Genomic DNA, 20,574 nt, shown 5'->3' on the forward strand with positions numbered 1-20,574 from the left:
TTCTTATACTCGTATAGGCCTGATATTTTCCCAGTTATTCATACGTATTGGTTCTTAATGTCTATCTTCCGCTTTGTTTACAAATACCTACAATTTATGTTATTTCGGAGTCAGAGACCAAGTTTCGTGATTGAATGGGGCAAACTTATTATTCGAAATCCCACAGAGCCCCCAAGAAATGCTCTCATGCCGTTTGAAATGTACATTTGGCCATTGAAACTACTAAGCAGCATGAAACACAAGAACAAAGAAGTCTCATGAACATAGAATTTAATGCATAAATAAAACTTCAAAGAACACGCTCTACAAAATTCACAAACTCATCACTATATAATAAGAAATTATATTGTCACTATTAGCAAATATATTATCATCATGCCTATGAGTGGGCCTATTGCCCACAATTATTTCATTAAATTCCTCAAAGGTGCAGCACACATTCAATCCGAGATCGAAAACGTAATGTGCAAGTCTTCTATTATGATGAAAACAACTTAAAAACATGCATCCCTCATAACCGTAAAGTAGTGAATATGTCGGTTCCTACGCAGCAAGAACCCAAAGCGTCTCAAACCGGATATTATAATTTTTTCCTTAAGACGACATTTAAGCGACCGCTGTTTCTATCTCCCTACATATATATATATATTTTGTATATCTCCGTTTGTTTATACAATCAGTCCAAATTAAGGACTATAAGCTTCTCACAAAACCTCCATCAAACATAGTCTAATTCTTTCCATCAAAAAAATTATATTATGAATAAAGTTTTGTGGGATTTTGTCGGTACTCCAATAGACAACCACTTCGGAAAGTTCGAGGGCCCTGAAAAGTGCAGTTCGTTCCTTGATAGTAGGCCTGTTTGAAAGACCGGTGATGTAGGGCCGTGTGCGCCGGTAGAAATAGATGTTGGTTACGGTGTGTTGGCTAATGTTGCGGCAGCTGAGTTAGTTGTCTGGCCGCAGTGCGGCAGTTGTCGGAAGTTGTGTGGTCACAGTGCGGCAGTTGCTGGAAGACGTACGGTCGTGGAGCGCTGTCGCTGGAGTGGCGGCAGCTGCGCCAGTTGCCCAGTGAGTGGGGCATGACCGCCGGAGAGGCGAGGCAGCCGTCCCTGAGGCAGTGAACTGCCGATGACTCCGAAGACCGATTGCTATGGACTAGGTGTGATGGCTGACTGGCTGATGTCGTCACTGATGATTGCGAAGTAAGAGTCAAAGTCATGTTGCAACTGACGGTCAGTCAGTCTGTCTGTCTTGGTGTCGAGACCCAGCTGGGGCTCATGACTAGATGTTTTCTTCTTTGTGAAAGTTGCTGTCCTGTCTATTTTGGGGCGCCATCTCCTACGAGAGGTCCGGTCTGTCATTTGTCAGTTTTAGTCAGCCCATGTCAGAATTGACATACACTTACAATATAATTCTAGTCTAAATTACTATTTCTATGTACAATATATATAAGGCCTCTGTCAAACCGGGCTCAGTACAGCAGATTATGCTCTATTTCTAGTAGTAATCGCTACCACGGTAGTCTAGTCACTTGAACGGTCTTATGCCTGACCGCCGCCAAGTTTGAGCCTTTTATACTTTCTATGTCGGGCTTCGCCTTGTCCGATGTTGCGAACATTCTCATTTTCATGATTTTGTATGACTTCTGCTTGTTGCCTGCATAATTTCTTTATGTAATCATATACGTATGGAATTTTGAATGCCATGTGCAATTCGCGGACCGGTGTGCGCCTTGAAAAATTGCCAATGGTGCGGAGAACCTTGTTTTGCAGGCGGTGCAATTTCACTAGATGAGTGTCTGCCGCAAACTCCCAGGCGGGACTAGCATAAGTCATTACGGATCTAATAAGAGTTTTATGGAGGGTCAGTTTAATGTTAGCGCTCAATCGCTCACTTTTGAATATGGAATATACTCTAATGAATGTTCTGAAGGCCTTGGCTTCGATCATTTCTATGTGTAATCTCCACGTCACTTTCTTATCGAAGATTACACTTAGATATTTTGCACTATTTACAAATGGAATATTTCGTCCATTAAGAGTAAGACGAGACTCAGGCGGTCGATACTCACGAGAGAAGTAGACCCCCCGAGTTTTATCATCATTAATTTTTATATTCCAGCGCTCACTTTCGGACATAAACAACGATCTTCCTGGTCTAGATCGTTTGATAAAATATAAACAGAGGCTACGAAAACTGTGGCAAGAAACCAGGGATCCAGAGTGTAAAACGGCAGTCAATTGGGTCACCAAAGCAATCAGGCGAATGACCCGAAAAAAAGGCACATCGGTCCGCGAATTGCACATGGTATTCAAAATTCCATACGTATATGATTACATAAAAAAAATATGCAGGCAACAATCGGAAGTCATACAAAATCATGAAAATGAGAATGTTCGCAACATCGGACAAGGCGAAGCCCGACATAGAAAGTATAAGAGGCTCAAACTTGGCGGCCGTCAGGCATACGACCGTTGAAGTGTCTAGACTGCCGTTGTAGCAAATAATACTAGAAATAGAGCATAATCTGCTGTAGAATGCCTGGATTGACAGAGGCCTTATATATATTGTACATAGAAATACTAATTAAGACTTGAATTAAATTGTAAATATATGTCAATACTGACAATGGACTGACTAAGACTGCTAAATGACAGACCCGAGATCTCGTCAGAGAGGGCGCCCCAAATGGACAGGACAGCGACTTTCACAAAGAAGAAAACATCTGGTCATGAGCCCAGCTGGGTCTCGACACCAAGACAGACAGACTGACTGACCGTAAGTTGCAACATGACTTTGACTTTGACTTTGACTTGTGCTATTGACGTAGGAGTGAGTGTTGTCCGTTGATGGGCGAAAGAGCGTGATAGTATGTGGGATGTTCCCGCAGTTTCAACACAAGAGGAAAGAAATTGCTGCATCTATATTTTAAGAGTTTGTAGCAATTTTCCTGTGACAACTTGGATCACAAATGTCTGTGAATGTCATTCAATTCTTCTTTTTGATAACACGCACCACTTGTTAGTAACTGTAAGAAGAGGCAGGAGAAATTATATTTCCTTTTCTATGTTGTGTAGTAACATAATGCAAGGCAGCGCCATAGCTCAAGCTGTTAGTTGTTCGCTTCCTACTGCGGCGGCCAGGGTTCGATCCCGTGTCTGGTCAAGTGAGATTTGTGGTGGACGAAGTGGCGCTGGAGCAGGTATTCTCCGAGTACTTCGGGTTTCCCCTGCCAATCTTCATTCCACCAATTGCTCCAGAATCACCCTCAGCTATCATCTGGGGCTGGTACAATAGGCCAGAAGTGACCGCAGTACAAGGGACTTAGTCCCACTACACTAGCAATAATAAAAAAAACGCATTTTACCTATATAAATTTCTAAACCACAAGGCAGTATTTTATTCAAAGTGGAATTACATACACATTATTATCTGCATACTCTGCGGTAACCAGTTTAATAAATGAATTGTGTTATACAGATTAATTATGTAATAAGTTACCTTGAGCCCACAACCTTCCAGGCCCTCTGAATATACTGGACACCAAGCTGGAAAGTGTGTTTACATATCACGTTTGTTGATTCTCAACCATATTCCTGATTCTGAGGCCATGACCATTATTTTAGGATCTAGTTTTATAGGCAGCTGTGTTTTGTCACAGACACTGAATTTAAAGTTGGAGAGGAGAACACAGAGCCCCAACTTTGCCTGCAGTAATCCAAATCGCATTCCTAAAATCACAGACAATAACATCAATATCAACATGGAAACACTATCTTAATAACGATTACACAAAATTATGTTTGGTAATTTTGTCAGAATTAAAAGTAAATTGATTATACTACTATTTTCGAAATGTAGTGCACTCCAAGAAATTAAACATGTAACACAGAATTCTATCAGACCGAATTCTATTATCAGAATGCAATGAAATATTTCTTTCTATTCTCAGTTACATATTTCCAAATGCAGGTCTTATTATTGCATAAAGCATTTGTGGAGAATAATATTTTATGAGCAGGGAGACATAAACATATATGAAAATATAATATTAAAATGATTTTAAATACAAGGGGTGCTAGTTCTTTAATAGATTCGCTTGGTTCAGGATAGTGTACAGAGAGAGGCTTTTGTAAACACTTCAATAAAACTTTGTATGCCTCAATATATGGAGAATTTCTTGGTCAGTTCAAAAAGTACCTCAAGATGGACTCTGCTTCAAGATTATCAATAATTGGACGCAAAAAGGCTGAAATTCTGAAACTCTAAAAGATTATGTTGGTTATACCTTGCTCCATTCTTCTACAGGCAGAGGAATAGATTGAAACAGTAAAGACCTACAACAAATAGATTCTGTAGTACCATCTAACTAATTAGTTGGAAGTGTCAAGCTCTTGATTTTGGACAGGAAGACATACATATTTGTACAAGGAATACAAAAATTGACATATTTCAGAAATATTATTCATAACACAAAGCAAATTTTTGTTACCGATGCAGTTTCTTGGTCCATCTCCAAAGGGTAGGTATGCATTGTGTGGTCTCCTTGCTCTACTATCATCACTAAAATTTTCAGGATTAAAGATCTCAGGTTCAGGAAAATATTGTGGATCATAATGTAATCCACATACAGGTATCATGACCTTCATTCCCACATGAAGACGTACAGATGTCCCAGGAATTACATAGGGTTTTGTTACTGCGCGAAACAGAGATGGAAGTGGAGGATATTTTCTGAGAGTTTCTGAAATCAACAGGAGAAAAGTTACTGTTTAAGCTAGTGTTCTAACAGTACAGCATATGATGAAACTGATTTTGAAAATGACCTAATTTTTTTATGTAAGATAACATTTAAAACTTACAATCAAGTTCATGATATTAGTCACAGGGTCCAGATATACAAATTCTTTTTAATATTTGAATCATGTAAAGGTAAAGGCAAAGTTGTTTCTGTGCTTAACTAATTAAGCACTACGTAATAAAGACATATGGAGGAGTGGATGTATAGATCCATGTATTCTTGTCCTTGTAAGATTTGAGGTCACTAATTGGAGATGACTGGTCAGTTTCACGCCCCGGCCGCTTTACTCCCGGGGAAAAGCCTGCGGTACCCATTGGATAGGAGGCTGGGTGGGGCACAGAGATGGTCTCAACGACGTGGAGACGAGAAAATTTTTGACCCTGCCGGGATTCGAATTTGACCCCTAAGTCGTCCAGCTTGTAGACAGGTGCTGTACCGACTACAATATCATGGCTCCCTTTTAAATCATATACATAAGAAAAATATAAGGCTGTCCCTGTAACAGGCTGTGAAGGCCCATAGGTTTGTCAGAGTCGAGGTCCCACATTATCTATGCAATTAGTTCACAGATGGCGGTGAGATTGTCAGCCTTAAGCACCTGCCGCCCTTAACTCCCAGAAAAATTCCTGGTACTCATTTCTGTTAGAGGCTGGGTCAACCCCACAGCCACAGTGCCGCTGGAAGTACTAGGTCGATTGAAAAAATCCAATGACCTCATCGGGAATTGAACCCGCTACTTTCTAGCTTGCAGCATACTGCTTCAACCAACTACGCTACCGTGTGACCCCGTGCATATTTGACAACAGAATTACTTAAAAAATCAGAAGTTACGTAATTTCTTGCAATGGGTTCTTTGCTAGTGAAAGACTCAAAATATGTCTCTCTGCTGTTTAAATGATAAATTACTTGTACTGAATAAAACAAAGAATTTCTAAACATTAAAAAATCCAAAAATATGTATAACCACAGATAACAACCTTAAGTTTCTACATTGCATCGTGAGTAACCTTAAAATAATTGTTGCAAATGGAATTCCTTCCTAATACACAAAACTAAAGCACTTCAACCCACTCACCAGCAACCACCTTGTCAAGGTAAGACATGCTCTGTATTGCGTCATACGTTATCTTCCCTTCATACTTTTCCAGAGTAGAATCAATTTCATCCCTCAGCCGCTCTTGTACTTCAGGATTTAGTGCCAGTTCATATAAACAGAAACTCAGTGCTGTAGATGATGTTTCAAACCCAGCGACGAAGAAGATAAATGCTTGCGATGCTAGCAAATTGTCTGTGAATTCTGTCAACATAGGTAGAGATGAAGCAAATGTAAAGTGATCTAATCCTGTAAGAAAGCAGTTTGCTTGTCTATATTTTCCATGCATGGTTGTCATTAGCTTCAATTGCTTTGTAAACTAAACTGCATAGTGACATGTCACAGAGTCAAGGTGTTGCAGTTTTGGAGAGGGTAGAATAGCAATACACTGGACTAATTTATGGGAGATATGGGGAAAGAGGCATGGGGAATAGGCTATTTCATATTTTCTGAAGCAACCACATAATTTCTTATCTAACGCACACAAATCTTGAGCATTTTTCCTTCAGGACGTCTTGATTTTTACTGGATTATTAAGTACTCAAACTTTATATATAGGCCCATAGTCAATTGGAGCATAGCGTCTCCAAGGACTCATGGCACCTGCACAAAAATTTTCTTAAAAGAGGAAGGAAGGAAGTGTAAAGAGGTCAAGGCTGCGCCATAGTTCAAGCGGTTAGTCGCTGACTTCCCACCGCGGCTACCCGGGTTCGAGCCTGGGTCTGGTCAAGTGGGATTTGTGGTGGACAAAGTGGCACTGAGGTAGGTTTCCTCCGAGTACTTCGGTTTCCCCTGCCAATCTTCATTCCACCAAATTCTCCATCATCATGATCACCTGGGGCAGGTACAATAGGCCAATCAGTGCCACCGTGCCCAGTGGACCCAACTGGACTCCACCCCCCATTATGCGAATTAAAAAAAAGTGAAAGAGGTTAGTTGGAAGTGTCCATGAACATGTGGTCTTCTGCTCTTTCTACTGAACAACTCTCACGCAAGCTCATTTTGGATAGGGTTCCCATATTTATTTTCTTTTTCAAAAAACGGGACATTTGCATTTATCACCAAAAAATCGGGGCATTTGATTATAAAGAGACGTGGTAAAGATTAATAAAAACAAAAATCATTAATACATTATATATTAAATATCGAGAAATTTAAACATATAAAAATAAGCTCAAAATAATTAATTTAGAAACATGACACTTAAAAAATTCATACATAAATAAAATATAGGTCTTAATTTGCGAAAGCCTTCCCAGATTAACCTGAATATTTCCCACATTTGTGAACCTGTCCCAGAAACATTTTTTTTCCATATTTGAGAAAGGAACTCTGAACGTGAGAAATTAAAGTGGGTCTTCCCAATGGTTTAGGCTATAACTGTTTCTATTTTAAGTCTGTTTCCTTTCATCTGACCATAAGCATTTATTATTGCGAAAACACGCTCAATAGATGCACTAGATCCTGGCAGTGCCAAACAAACACTAATCAGACATTTAAGTGTAACATCATTTATGTTTTCTTTTGGAAAGTGAGTCAACATTTCACACCACTTTTTGGTAATACTTTGGTCACTTTTTTAATTCCTTACTTCCAGTTTACTTTCATAGTATTTTTGTACACATGAAAACTCATCAAATAAGTCATCTTCATTCAGTGACAAATCAGGTATCGCAGCCTTCATGAAAACACAGTTAAATTGTTCACTCTTCCATGACACCTTTTCCTTCAAATTGATCCAGTTCATAGGCTGAAGAGGCATAAGAAACGTCAAACACCTTTCCTGAACGTATTCAGTGCAGATATCATAGAAGTCTTCTGCGGACTTCAGCCACTTCCTCACGCTGGCACTTCGTTCGCGGATTTTTCTACCCTGAACACTGAGGCGATAAGTTCCTCCGAAACGTTCGTTTACACAAGACCTACAAGCGCCACATCCCAGAAGCCTGAATTCTTCGCATTAAATCTTATGCTCCTGTCTGATTGAAGGTTTCGCAAGTTGTCTTTGACGCAAAATATTTTTATTAAATTATTGGTGTGTTTCTTATCTCCACCAGCCAAGGTACATGTTGTGCCAATTTTGCCCCTTCATATAACCATCCCAATAATTTACGTCGACTCTATAATTTATGGTTGTCAAGTTTCAAACTAGGTTGAAGAAAATTATAAGATTCCAAAAGCGCAGACCTAGAAGGGATTTGGAGAAGTTATATGCTCACGGACAAAGCGTGCAGGAGACCCTAGAAGAGAAACTCAGTGAAATTGAAAGTGAAAGCGGAAATGCTGAAGTGCAGTGGAACAATATAAAAAATGCATGTTAGATACTATTAGCGAATTGGTTGGTAAAGTTGAGAAGATAGCAAGAAAACCATGGGTTACACAGGAGATGATGAGTAAAATGGAGGAGCGAAGGAAATGGAAGAATGTAAACAATGAAGAAGGCAGAAGTAAATACAGGAGACTGAGGAATGAATTGAAAAGAGCCACGGACAGGGCCAAAAAGGAATATCTTGAGAAGATATGTAATGAGATTATAGAATTTCAAAAGGACAGGACTTTATGATTTTGTACATGAAGACAAAAGAACTAGGATTGAAAGAGAATCATGGGATTCAAAATATTGGCATCAAAGACTCCCAGGGGAATAGAATAGTAGATCAGAGGNGGAGAGTGGCCCAAGGACTTTACAGAAGCCTTAAAGAAAAAGACAAAAGCTACAAAATGCAGCGACCATCGCACAATAAGCCTTATTGCACATACAGCAAAGATAACAGCAAAGATACTTAAAAGAAGAATCGAAAAGAAAATAGAGGATATACTTGGAGAGGATCAGTTTGGATTTAGGAGAGGAAAAGAAACCAAGGATGCAATTGGGATGATGAGAATTATAGCAGAACGAACTTTGGAGATAGATGAAGAACTGTGTGCTTGCTTTATAGACTGGCAGAAGGCATTTGACCGTGTAAATTGGACCAAATATTCTCAACACCCTGTTCTCAAGCACCCTCAGTCTATGTTCCTCCCTTAAGTTCAGAGACCAAGTTTCAAACCTATACAGAACCACAGGCAAAATTATAGTTTTGTTCATTCAAATTTTTACGTTTTTGAACAGCAGACGAGAAGACAAAAAGGTTCTAGACTGAATTGTAGCAAGCATTACCCGAGTTCAATCTCCTCTTAATTTCCTCCTGAATCAGGTTTCGATCTGTTATCGTCATTTCCAAATATCTGAACTGTGACACATTTTCAAAACATCTGTTTTCTATCATTATATCATGATTTTGCCCTGAATTTTGGTCATGAGACAGCAACATCTACTTAATTTTCTCTGTGTTTACTTCTAGACCAACCTCCTTACTTGCGTCAATTAAAGTTTGTGTGTTTTTCTTTATGGTATCTACATTATCACACAGTAGATTCACGCGGAGAATAAGACATTGAAATGCCTATACAAGGGATTAAGGATAGCAAAACCTTCACTTTCAAAAATGGTCTATTTGAAAGAGTTACAATATATCTCGAAATATATAAAAAAAAAAAGCAATATACTCACCAACATTGGTTTCTGACTCCTTATGAGACGTCCTGTCCAACTTGTCTTCTGACTTCACAGGTTCATCATCGTGTACCCTCCCCTTATTCTTCAGTTCAATGAGCAGCTGCATGAAATCATTACGGGATACGTTGTTTTTCTCACGATACTCCATCACTTCCTTTACTGTTCTCAGAAAAAATTTACTAACCACAGCTGGTAAATGTTTGATAGGAAATATTTTCATCAAAGAAGGAAAAGCGATTTGTAACACAGCTACCACACCTTTTAATGGAGATGAACAAAACACTTGTCTTGCCATTCGATGAAATTCAGAATCAGAATTATTAATTGCATTAGACTGAAGTCCAAAAGCACAAAGACCAATTACATCGGTTGTAAACTTTGCCATGACTTCTTTCATTTCCAGCATTTCACCATTTTGTGCAGATCTCTCCAGGTATTCTTTCAATTGATGAGCACACTCAGTCATCAGGTGGTACATCATTTTTATTTTCCCTGATGTGAAGGTGGGTGTGAGCCTGGTACGAAGGCTTCTCCATCTCTTGCCTGTTAAGTTGAATAGATGGGCACTCAGAGGTTCGATTTCCTCGCTACTTACTAACCCACGGTCCTACAAGCAAGGATGTTACAGTACCATCATTTCAACATAGTCTGCGTTAGACAAAACTTTTATTCATTATGATTCCACTTCGATGGTTTTCATAATTCAGAGACAAGGTATACAGAATTACTACTCTTTGTACTTCTTATATTCAACTAAATATATATGTTAAACAGTGCCGTCATATGGAATCATTGTCAGCAGTGGAGAATGCTCCAATCTGTCAAGTAGCAAAGATCCAGATCACTAAAAATCGACGAATGTAAGGTAAAATGTTGCGTTCAAACTGTTCTTAATTAACAAACAAGCAATGATGATGTATGGGGAAATGGAGGTATATTTCCACCATTCTTAACCTCGACACTAAATGTAGGTGAGTGGTTACCTTCGCATCCTGTCGATTTTCTCCCTGGGAAAAAGACTCTAGTACCCACTAAACAGGAAGTTGGTGGGCCAAAGGCCACATGTTGTAAGCTGTAGCGAAAGACAAATTTATTGCCCTTGTAAAAAATCGAAACCCATGTACTGGCTGTCCAGTCGGTAGCCCGTTGCTATACTGATTAAATCTTCTGGAGCTCAAATATAAAACTCCGTTGACTGAAGTTCGCAAGCGAACTATACTGACCGAGTGACCGCCGCTCGTCGGCGAAGTTAGTGACAACTTTAGCGGATAGAGGGTGTCGCGTGGTCAGCGCAACGAATTTCCACGGCCGTTAACCTCGGTTTTCTAGACCGGAGCCAACATTTCCTTGAAATAGTTCCTCAATTATCCTCACGAGGCTGTTACACCTCAGGGGGAGGGGGTGAGAACTTATAATCACTTTCGTCTGTTATTCTCTTTCGCTAACATCTATGTTGCACTCGGCTGCCGTTGGCGGTCTTGGCTAGGGGAGCTCGGGCTGGGTTGAGGACAGGATGGTTACTAATGGGCGAATCAGAACTCCCTGCGTACATTCTCCACTATGTACACTTGTCTATTTACAATCATAAATACATTAATAAAAAGGCCTGCTCTTATCTGTTTACATGACACTTCTCGCTAAACCCATTCTACCGTCCTAGTTGTGAAGGGGAGGTGCCCTGAACTGCCTCCTATCATCGTCTGCTACTGTACATTCATTCCTACCCTGTTCTACTCTGACTCTCACTTGGTTCACTGGATACTGCCTCATTATCTCACAATAACACTTGTATTAACACAACCTTTAACAGCATGGCGTATATGAGCAAAGAGACTTACTTGCCATACAAATGTAGATTACAGCCGTTGTCCACCCTCTTATGGAATACATGTCGCCGAGAGCCTCCGGCTGACAACTGAATATTCTGTTAGAACATGATCTAAGTCCCCCGAAATTCCCTAATTTATGGTTTTATTTCGCTGATTCAGCCTTGACGAAAGAGGGTGGGTGACTTCCCCTCAGTGTCCTCAATCCTCATAATAACCTCCTCATTGGCTCTCATGGGTGGTTGGGGGCGGACCCCTTGCGTCTGATTGCTGTGTCTGCCGCAATATNGGAAACTCTTTTCGCAAGTCTCTAGCGTTTGGGTAATACCATCCTCTTTCTAATCTCAAATTTGGGGCATCACAGAGGCTGAGTGGACCTCGTTCCATATCCACTACTTCTTAGAAAATCCGGTAGCGCCAGGAATCGAACCCGGACCTCTGAATCTGTAGCCAGGAACTCTGACCACTAGACCACAGAGGCGGCCCATTGTGACATACTGACAGAAAAAGAAAACTTCATATTTCATACGAGGAAAATGCTGACTCATTTACTGCACAAAAGTCCAAGCGTTTGAAATTAAGGCTCCTGGCACAGGATGACGACACACTTGTATGTGCTCATGGGCCTCGACAAACGTCACGCCTTCCTTTCGCAAGTCTGTGGCGTTATCGCTTGGGCAGTCAGACTGTAGCTCCATATCGGATAGTCGTAAAATTTCGCATTACTGTCTCCCATATTTGTCTTCACATGCGTTACCCTCCCTGACGCCGCAGACACTCAGCTACACCGAAAGAAAGGGGCGTATTTTTATTTTAGGTTTCTTCTGGCCTTACTTTCTTACGCACGCAGTATACATATATGGGGAAGTGAGTGCCCGTTAAAGAAACTGATCTCAAGATATTGAGGGACTGACATATTTTCTGCTCATTTTATCAGTAGGGAAGTTTAATTCATATTCAGTATTTTAGAAATTATCCACCATAGATATAGAAGCGGCGAAACTCAATGTTATTGTTTCAAAAACATAGGCCCTTTAGAAAACCTCCAACAAATAATGACAATTTTCTTAAAAATGACTTAACAACTTCGATTAAATTTAAGTATTTTCTGGATTTCGTCTCCCTAAATAAAAAACTTCATCAGTGGTACCTTCAGGAAGATAACGGCCCGCTCACCTGAGTTCCAAGCGTCAAATGTAGATATTACTGAAACCGGTTATCAATATAACCTCCGTCGAGTGTAACAAAGTATATTCTTGTCANAAACCGGCTTTACTGGCCGGATTGGTTTCATTGTTAATTGGTACCTAATAACCAATGCGGACTACAAAACAACAGTTAATTTCGTTTCGAAAATAGCATAGAGAAGGTCAGTCGTACATGTGAAAGCATGCACAAGTAATTTGCACCGATTTCTTACTCCTGTGAGATTATGTACGCATATAGGACTGTGTGTGTGTGGGGGGGGGAATATGTGTTTATTTAGATAAACAAGTCTGTAATATCAATGGGGCTAAAAAGTTATCAGAAACCCTGTGTAAATTGTGGACTTCGTAGAAGTCGCGATAATTTCAAAGACAACAGCAGAAAATATTAAAATGATTGTGCTGAACAGCTACCATACATGAAAAGTAATTGACGAAGAAATGTCTAAATGATTTAAAGACAGTTTAGAAGTAATATAGTGAAAGATGTTTCTTTGCCGCCATGACTATCAAAGAGAATAAGAGAAGACGAGAGGAATATTATAGGTCACGTGTTACAAGCAACAGAAGCTGTAAGATATTGGCCTCATAAGAATGTCCGCTGACACATCTATAGCTATAAACCGTCCATCTGTCAGACGGATGCATGGACTTTTAAAGGCATAGGTGAGCATATCGGAGCTGCAGTCCATTTCCGGCATAAGCGGACATTGTCTGTCAACAAAGTTGGGTAAGCTGTTGGGCCGTAGCTAGAAGAGATGAGCCTTATTTGTGATCAGATGGGTATATAAATGCCATAAACAGGCTCTTCTTGCACGTGTATTGATGACGCACCTAACGTGCGTGTCATGTGAAGTGAAGTGAAGTGAAGTGAAGTGAAGTGAATGACATTACGCATCCATGACTGTTGGTTTCCTTTTGTTTGTGTTTTGGGTGTTGTATTTTTTTCTCTCTCTCTGTAATTGTTGTTGTATTTGTTGCAGTTGTTTGTATTTCTCTGTAATTGTTTTAGTTGTTAATCGTATTTGGTTTGTATTCATTGTGATAGGATGTCTTTGTTGTTGTATTTGTCGCAGTTGTTTGTATTTCTCTGTAATTGTTGTAGTTGTTAATCGTATTTGGTTTGTATTCACTGTGGTAGGATGTCCTTATTGTTGTGTTGTGTGTATTGTGTTTCGTTTGAACGTGTTGTCACTTAGTGTAATGTGTGTTACTTGTCTGTTGTGTCCTATTGTGTACTACTGCCACCGGGCTAAAACCCAATTGCAGTATAATAAATAATGTAATAATGACCAAAATAAAACTGAACTAAATGCTATTACTATACCTGGAAGTAGGAAAAGTCCTTCACCATCACGTGTTTAATCAGTTCCAGGTCTCTAATAAGAATCATCGGTTTCATTCCTTCAAATAATCCCACAAAGCGTTCTTCTGGGAAAGCATCGTAAAGTTCTTTTGTCATTTCTGTTGTTGACTTGCGCAGCAGAATCATATCTTTTATGTTACCAAATGGTATTGCCGGTGTAATGAATCTCACACCTTTCGTTTTCCAGAAACTATATTTTAATTTAAAATAATACCAAATAGAAGTGCAGACGATAATAAATATTGAAAGCCATTCCAGGAAACTGGCTGCAAAGACCAGACCCATGACTGAAATCACAGAAAAAATCACGTTTACATTCAAGAATTAAAATATATAAATATAAAAGGAAATATAATAAAATATAAAACGAGTGGGGTACGCGGTAGCGTAGTTGGTTGAGGCACTATGCTACACGCCGGAAGGTCGAGAGTTCGAGTCTTGATGAGGTGGATTTTTTCAATTTACCTAATTCTTCCAGCCACACTATGGCCCTGGGGTCGACTCAGCCTCTAACAGAAATGGGTAGCAGGAATCTTCCTAGGTGTTAAAGGGAGGCCGGCGCGTAAAGTTGACAACCTTACCGTCATTAGCCGATTGTTTACAAGATATGGGAGCTTCAACCTCTCACAACCCTATGGGCCTCCAATGTGTGTTACAAGGGTACTTTTAGTTTTATATAAAATGTCACTGGATAGCTCCAAGCTAACTCAGATATTTTGATATGCGTACCACAATGTTTCTAAACTCTACTTTGGGACACTCACTGAAACATAAAACAACATTTTGTATTGAAAAAATGGGCATATCAACCATTCGCTTACTATTTATTCTATAAAAACACACAAAGTAATCTGTGGACAGTTACCGTAGCGGGAGAGACCTCGGTATTAGTAGTACCGATAGTATGAACCGGGTAATTTCACTATCAGTTATTTTAGTTTGAGCTTGAGAACCGCCATATGAGTTGTTGCAGACCTGTTTATGTTATAATGGAGGCTCTTAGAATTGCACGAAATATGATATTATCAGATGGGGCGTCCCACTCAGGTCACGCAAATTGTTTGCCCCGCTTGACCGTGAATACATTTGTATAGCAAAGACGATTCTTTTCAATTGTCAGTCACGTGACGGGTTGCGACATCCGTCCCGCAAATTCAGGAGATATACCGCGATATTTTCGGAAGAGAGGCTGCACTAAGATATCCTTACATTTGAAATATGGTCACGTGTATGAAGTGATTATAGACGGAGTTTGAAGTGGTAACTGATTTATTGAACACTAACAGATGATAACTATAAGTAACAATGGCGCTATCAATAATTCACACGCGTCGTTCTTTGGTAAGGGCAGAGGTACCTCTTACTCTGGGTTTCCTAACTATCCCCGTGCCTCAGCTACCAGCTTCTTAGGGCAATATCTTACACCGACTGAACTACAGCAGTCCTCTAACTGACTGTTTGTTTATTGCTAGTGGGGTGGGACTAAGTCCCTTGTACTGCGGCCACTTCTGGCCTATTATACCAGCCCCAGATGATAGGTGAGGGTGATTGTGGAGCAATTGGTGGAATGAAGATTGGCAAGGGAAACCGAAGTACTCGGAGAAAACCTGCCCCAGAGCCACTTTGTCCACCACAAATTCCACTTGACCAGCCCCGGGATCGAACCCGGGCCCCCGCGGTGGAAAACCAGCGACTAACCGCTTGAGCTATGACGCGGCCACTAACTGACTGCGCACCAAAGAACTACTTGACTCCACTGTAATCAAATACACTACAATCATTAACTGAACTGAAAAAGTTCGGTCGTGTCATACAGTCTCGGAACGGACCTACAGAGAATATAGTTTGCAAGATCTCTCCTATTGTTGCGTGACTTCACCGCGGACGTGATGTGTTCCCCTTTTCCTTGCGTAAGGGCCATTAACTAGCAACGGGTCTATATGCTACAGTGCTCCCTCCTCAAGGCTATTTATTCCGAATAGCCTACAGGTCTACGGCCATTTCTTCTTTTTTCGAGAGCTGTGTTTGTAACTTATGTGATCGACCTCGTCTTTCTGACCAGTGGCTCGGTTCGCACGGTGATTACCTTCCAGCTGCTTCCACTGCTCCCTCCTTAAATTCGCTCGTCCCGAGAGGCTTCCTAATGAGATGCAAGTAGCTCCAGATTTATCACCGCCAACCTTGATTTAGGGTTCAGCTGCATCTTGTATACCATATAACTTATCCGAGTGATTACCTTGTATGGGGCCTCCAAAGCTGATTGGAGTTTGGGCGATTTCCCCTTCATGCGAATTAGGCGACAGAGCCAAACGTTACGCTCTCGTGGTAGCCCACGCATTTGACGAGTCTATCGTAACAAGTTTGTCTTTTGTCTGTATTTGTTTTCCTTACTTCTTTGCTTATGTTTATTTTCCGATACTGTGGCTTTTCCAGGGTCTGTATGAACTGGGAAAGCTCAGTCGATATAGTGATCAGCTAAGGGCTGCACACCTGGTGTTCCATTCCTGGCAGGAGAAATACATACTTCTCTTCCCCTCACTGTCAACATCGATATTTTGGTCAACCTAGCCTCCTGTCCGATCGAAACCAGGTGTTCTTTCCCGCGGGTAAAGGGGCCGGGGGGTCAAGATGACCACACACCACACATAGTGCCGAGGTTAAGAATGGTCCTCTCCTCTATACGCTTCCGTGGCGTGGTTCTAATTAAACACTGAGACAAGCTTTCCTTCACGTTTTACCGGACGTCTTTTCCTGGGAGTGACGCAGTCAGAGTAGTTGATAAGTCACCGAAATACCGCCACATAAACAAATCCGAAACAACGACGAGGTTACATGCAGAGAAATGTGATATTCAACCAATACACAGACCAACACGAGTGAATGTTACTTCACAGAAATGTTTTCAGATTTCGCAAACATTCAGCAAAATACCTCCGATATTCCCCCCTTATATCACAAAATTTAAGTACAAAAAATTGCAACTATACCTTAGTGTGCATAACAAAATTAAAAATAACTCATAATTAAGCTTTTACATTACAGATACAATATGGTCAAGCTATTAGAAAAACACTGAAGATACACAAATATGTCAAGAGCGTACCAATCGTAGCAACTATACACACATTTAAAGTGGCCTCCGTATTCTAGGGGTAACGTTCCCACCTCATGACTCAAGGTACGCGGGTTCAAACCCGGCGGAGGTTGTGGAATTTTTAAGGGCGGAAAAATTCAGGGAACAAGTCCTCCGGGAGGGACTTTAAGCCGTGGGTCCCGTGTCGTAGTACCAGTATCGGTAGGGTATGGCGACAGTAGAAATTAAAAGGGGACGCACAATGTACCAATAACAGATCTAAGTGCATGGGGAAACCCACCCCCTCTAATAATAATAAAAAATAATAATAATAATAATAATACACATTTTCAACTAAAAATTACAATCACAGAGTGAAAGAGTAGAGCTTACTGATTACTGATACTCATTTCTGTTGCAGGCTGAGGCAACCCCAGGGTCATAGTGAGGCTTGAAGGATTCGATCTACTGAAAATCGCAATGACCTAACCGGGAATCAACCCGCAACTTACGCCACAAGGACAGTATATGGCCCTTAAATTTCTTTTATGAAACCTGTAAGTTTGTTTTTCCTTTCACAGAAATATGTGTTAAGGCCGTTATACACTCGAAGAAAAACAAGGGAAGTAATTGCTAAATATTTCACTTGATTTCACACGGACTTTAATAAATAAATTATCGAACTGTGGAATCAGCACGACTCCTTCGTCGCATTCAGTATCAGTAATAGCTATCAAATTTAGAGACTAATCTAATTGTTTATATGGGTTTTATTTAATTACTGCTATATATTTCGGTCAATTTTTTGGGCCATCCACAGGCAGTTTCATTAAATATGTCTCACTTTATTGAAATATCCTAATATGAATCCATATTAGTGTTATGATTATAATCATCATAATACATGTAATTTTTATTGAATTTGTAAAAGTATTTTTTTTTTTAATTTTTAAATACATATTTAGAGAAAATACTTCTTTCAGGTGGAATACCATAATTGTAAGTTCAGATTTTTGTGCATTGGCTTCTTGGGAATCATGTTTGTCATACAGAAATATCCCACACAACACTGTATGTACCTGTAGTTATTACTTACTGAAGAATAGACCAGCGAGACGGATGCACTGCCCAGTGAAAGAACTCTCTGCGCAGTTTTTTCAGGTCGCAATTAACGCCATGCCAAAGCAAGCTTCACAACTCTTATCAAATACACACACTGAACTTGTTATCACTCGTGCACCTGTAAGGGTGCCGCATGTCATTAACAAACTGCGTTGTGATTCTAAACAAATTCGTGAGAAATAGGAGCGAGTGCTAAATACAGAAAAGTTCCCATTGCTTGTTTAAATGTTATGGTGCTCTCCATAATCCCCGTCGATGCATATTCGGATGTGATATGATAGTGAATATACTAGACTAGGGCGACTGAATCCGTTTCAAGAAGACACACGGCGTTCAGAACAGGTACATAAACTTCTGAACAAGATTTGAACTCGATGTTTGTACAGTCATCCTTTTCGTAGATTTCTGCTCACATGAATGGGCCAACACTAACACCAAGACCTCACGATGAGCAATAATACAGCCTTTAATTGTATGACTCATGTTATAGTCTGTGACAACTCACTGTTAAACAGACACAGATTCAGTGTTAATGATAAGTGGCGAATACTACCACAACAATAGAAGTTTGGATTCATACGCTGTTACGCTAAGGAAAGTCTCGTCCGTAGTGTAACTGTCCAGTTTATGTGATGGTCAATTGATGTTTTGTATATGGTTAGGGTTCTGTGAAATTCCTCACTTTCGCCTCACAATTTGAAATTTTCCCCCTGAGACAAGCAGCAAGTGGCTTTGGTCAAGCTTGAAGTCAGCTGCCCATCCGTAAATCAGTCAATTTAATGCGTAACACAAGGCCGAGTTCTTTAGAAATTCTAAACTTGACAGGGGAAGTCATAAATTTAGCAGCGTCGTTCACTGCTACCCCAAAATCTCAGTTTGACAGCCACGCAGCAGGTGGCAAAGCTCACCCCTAAACTGTACACTAGTGGAGATTCGCTTTCCTAATTGGAGGAGAATGATAAGCAACCTCCCAGTCTGCCCGGTCCAGCCAATCATCGTCTGAAGTGGGAGGTCCTTTGCCCGAATTTTGGGTAACCAGGGCAAATATTTACCATTCAGAGGGTGCTTGGCAAGGAGGACTCTGAAAGTTACATTCACCGGGGGTACACGTGTGCTGATCCCCATAAACACGCCCTGTGGTGACTATTAAGTGCGCGTCTCGGAAAACAGTAAGGAAGCCTACATCCACAATTCTGTGAAGTGTCACCACGGTGCTGTTTCCGTACAAATAGTGCAGGTTGTATAAAGACTTCAAACAGTTAATGGGTGTTGAGGTGACTTCTCTACGCCTAAAGCCCCACTAATCACCTAAGTCGTGGCCAGTCAACACGCCCTGAGAGGAGTTCGATTTCTCTACTAGAGCTAGCAGAACCAAAGAACGGTTACAGTAGGAATACTGGGAACACATTGCTATTTATCTTACAGATCCCGGAAGTACAATAATGCGTACCAGAGGAATGCAGGTTGTGTAAGAGTTTCTCTCTCTCTGCAATAACATAAATATTTTACGGTCAGCTATTCTAGTTAAACTTTTCAAGCGAATATTTTAGGGAAGAAAGCAACACCAAGAAACCAGAAATAGTGGGAAATTCATTGGTCAATCACAGTGGCAGCACGGTCTAAGGCATGACCAGTCTTCGCTCAAACACTGGGGTCGTGCGTTCGAATCCTACTCGGGGCATGGATGTCTGTCTGTGGTTCATTCTGTTTGTGTTGTTCTGTATGTAGGTAGAGACCTTGCGACGGGCTGATCCCCCGTTCAAGGAGCCCTACCGAATGAGCTTAGGATTAAGAAAGTGAAAAAGCTGCCAGGGCCCAACAGAAGGACTGCAGAGCCACAGGTAAATTTAGAGTAAAATGATGCGACATCGAACATTTTTCTTGTTTCTTACAAAATTATATGTACGCACAAAACTGATTAAAACAGGTGGAGATATGTAGCAGTTACTTCTAGAAAAATGCATCATCAGTATATCAATGGCAGGCCGCTTCTGTGGTCTAGTGGTGAGTTCCTGCCTACAGATCCAGAGCTCCCGCGTTCGATTCCCGGCGCTACCAGATTTTCTGAGAAGTAATGGGCCTGGAACGGGGTCCTATCAGCATCGTGAGGATAATTAGGAGCTATTTCAAGGAAATAGCGACTAAGGTCCAGAAAATCGAGATTAGCGACCGTGGGGTTTCGTTGCGCTAACCACGCGACACTCTCTATCCGCTAAATGTGGCACTAACTTCGCCGGCAAGCGGCGGTCGCTCGGTCGGTATAGTTCGCTTGCGGAATACAGGCCACTGAGTATATCAATGGCAAAAGAGGCACTACCGACTGCACCACCTGCAGAGTACACGCACACCCTAACAACAAGACGGACAGATAATGCGGAAATTCTACACAGAATAAAACAACACCAACAGAAGCCAAAGCATATGCAGTATTAGGCAGTCCTTCGCAAAGTTACACGGTGCAGCCATCTGCTCACGCTGGTTCATCGCTCTCAGATTTCTTGTGCCCTGAAGATGTAGGCGATATGTT

The 20,574-nt window shown here is 40.8% G+C and overlaps 1 protein-coding gene across 4 annotated transcripts; it reads right to left on the reverse strand.

The window, feature by feature from the left end:
- Positions 1 to 259: 259 nt before the first annotated feature.
- Positions 260 to 18,098, reverse strand: LOC111871553 (cytochrome P450 6a2). Of its 4 annotated transcripts, none has more exons than XR_002844051.2 (7): positions 18,022 to 18,098; positions 13,814 to 14,139; positions 9,450 to 10,062; positions 5,879 to 6,100; positions 4,495 to 4,746; positions 3,504 to 3,733; positions 260 to 1,190 (listed from the first exon to the last, which is right to left on the reverse strand). XR_002844051.2 is itself a non-coding variant. In XM_023864743.1 (6 exons), exons 2-6 carry the CDS (start codon positions 14,135 to 14,137, stop codon positions 3,564 to 3,566), a joined length of 1,581 nt encoding a protein of 526 aa, XP_023720511.1. In that variant the 5' UTR covers positions 14,138 to 14,139; positions 18,022 to 18,098; the 3' UTR covers positions 3,375 to 3,563. The 4 variants fall into 4 exon arrangements, 2 of the variants coding, with proteins under 2 accessions (XP_023720511.1, XP_033610192.1); XR_002844050.2 differs by lacking the exon at positions 260 to 1,190 and adding an exon at positions 2,779 to 3,030; XM_023864743.1 differs by lacking the exon at positions 260 to 1,190 and having other exon boundaries at positions 3,375 to 3,733.
- Positions 18,099 to 20,574: the final 2,476 nt, after the last annotated feature.

This window comes from Cryptotermes secundus, unplaced genomic scaffold (assembly GCF_002891405.2).
Source record: "Cryptotermes secundus unplaced genomic scaffold, Csec_1.0 scaffold1264, whole genome shotgun sequence".
NCBI classification, from domain to species: Eukaryota; Metazoa; Arthropoda; class Insecta; order Blattodea; family Kalotermitidae; genus Cryptotermes; species Cryptotermes secundus.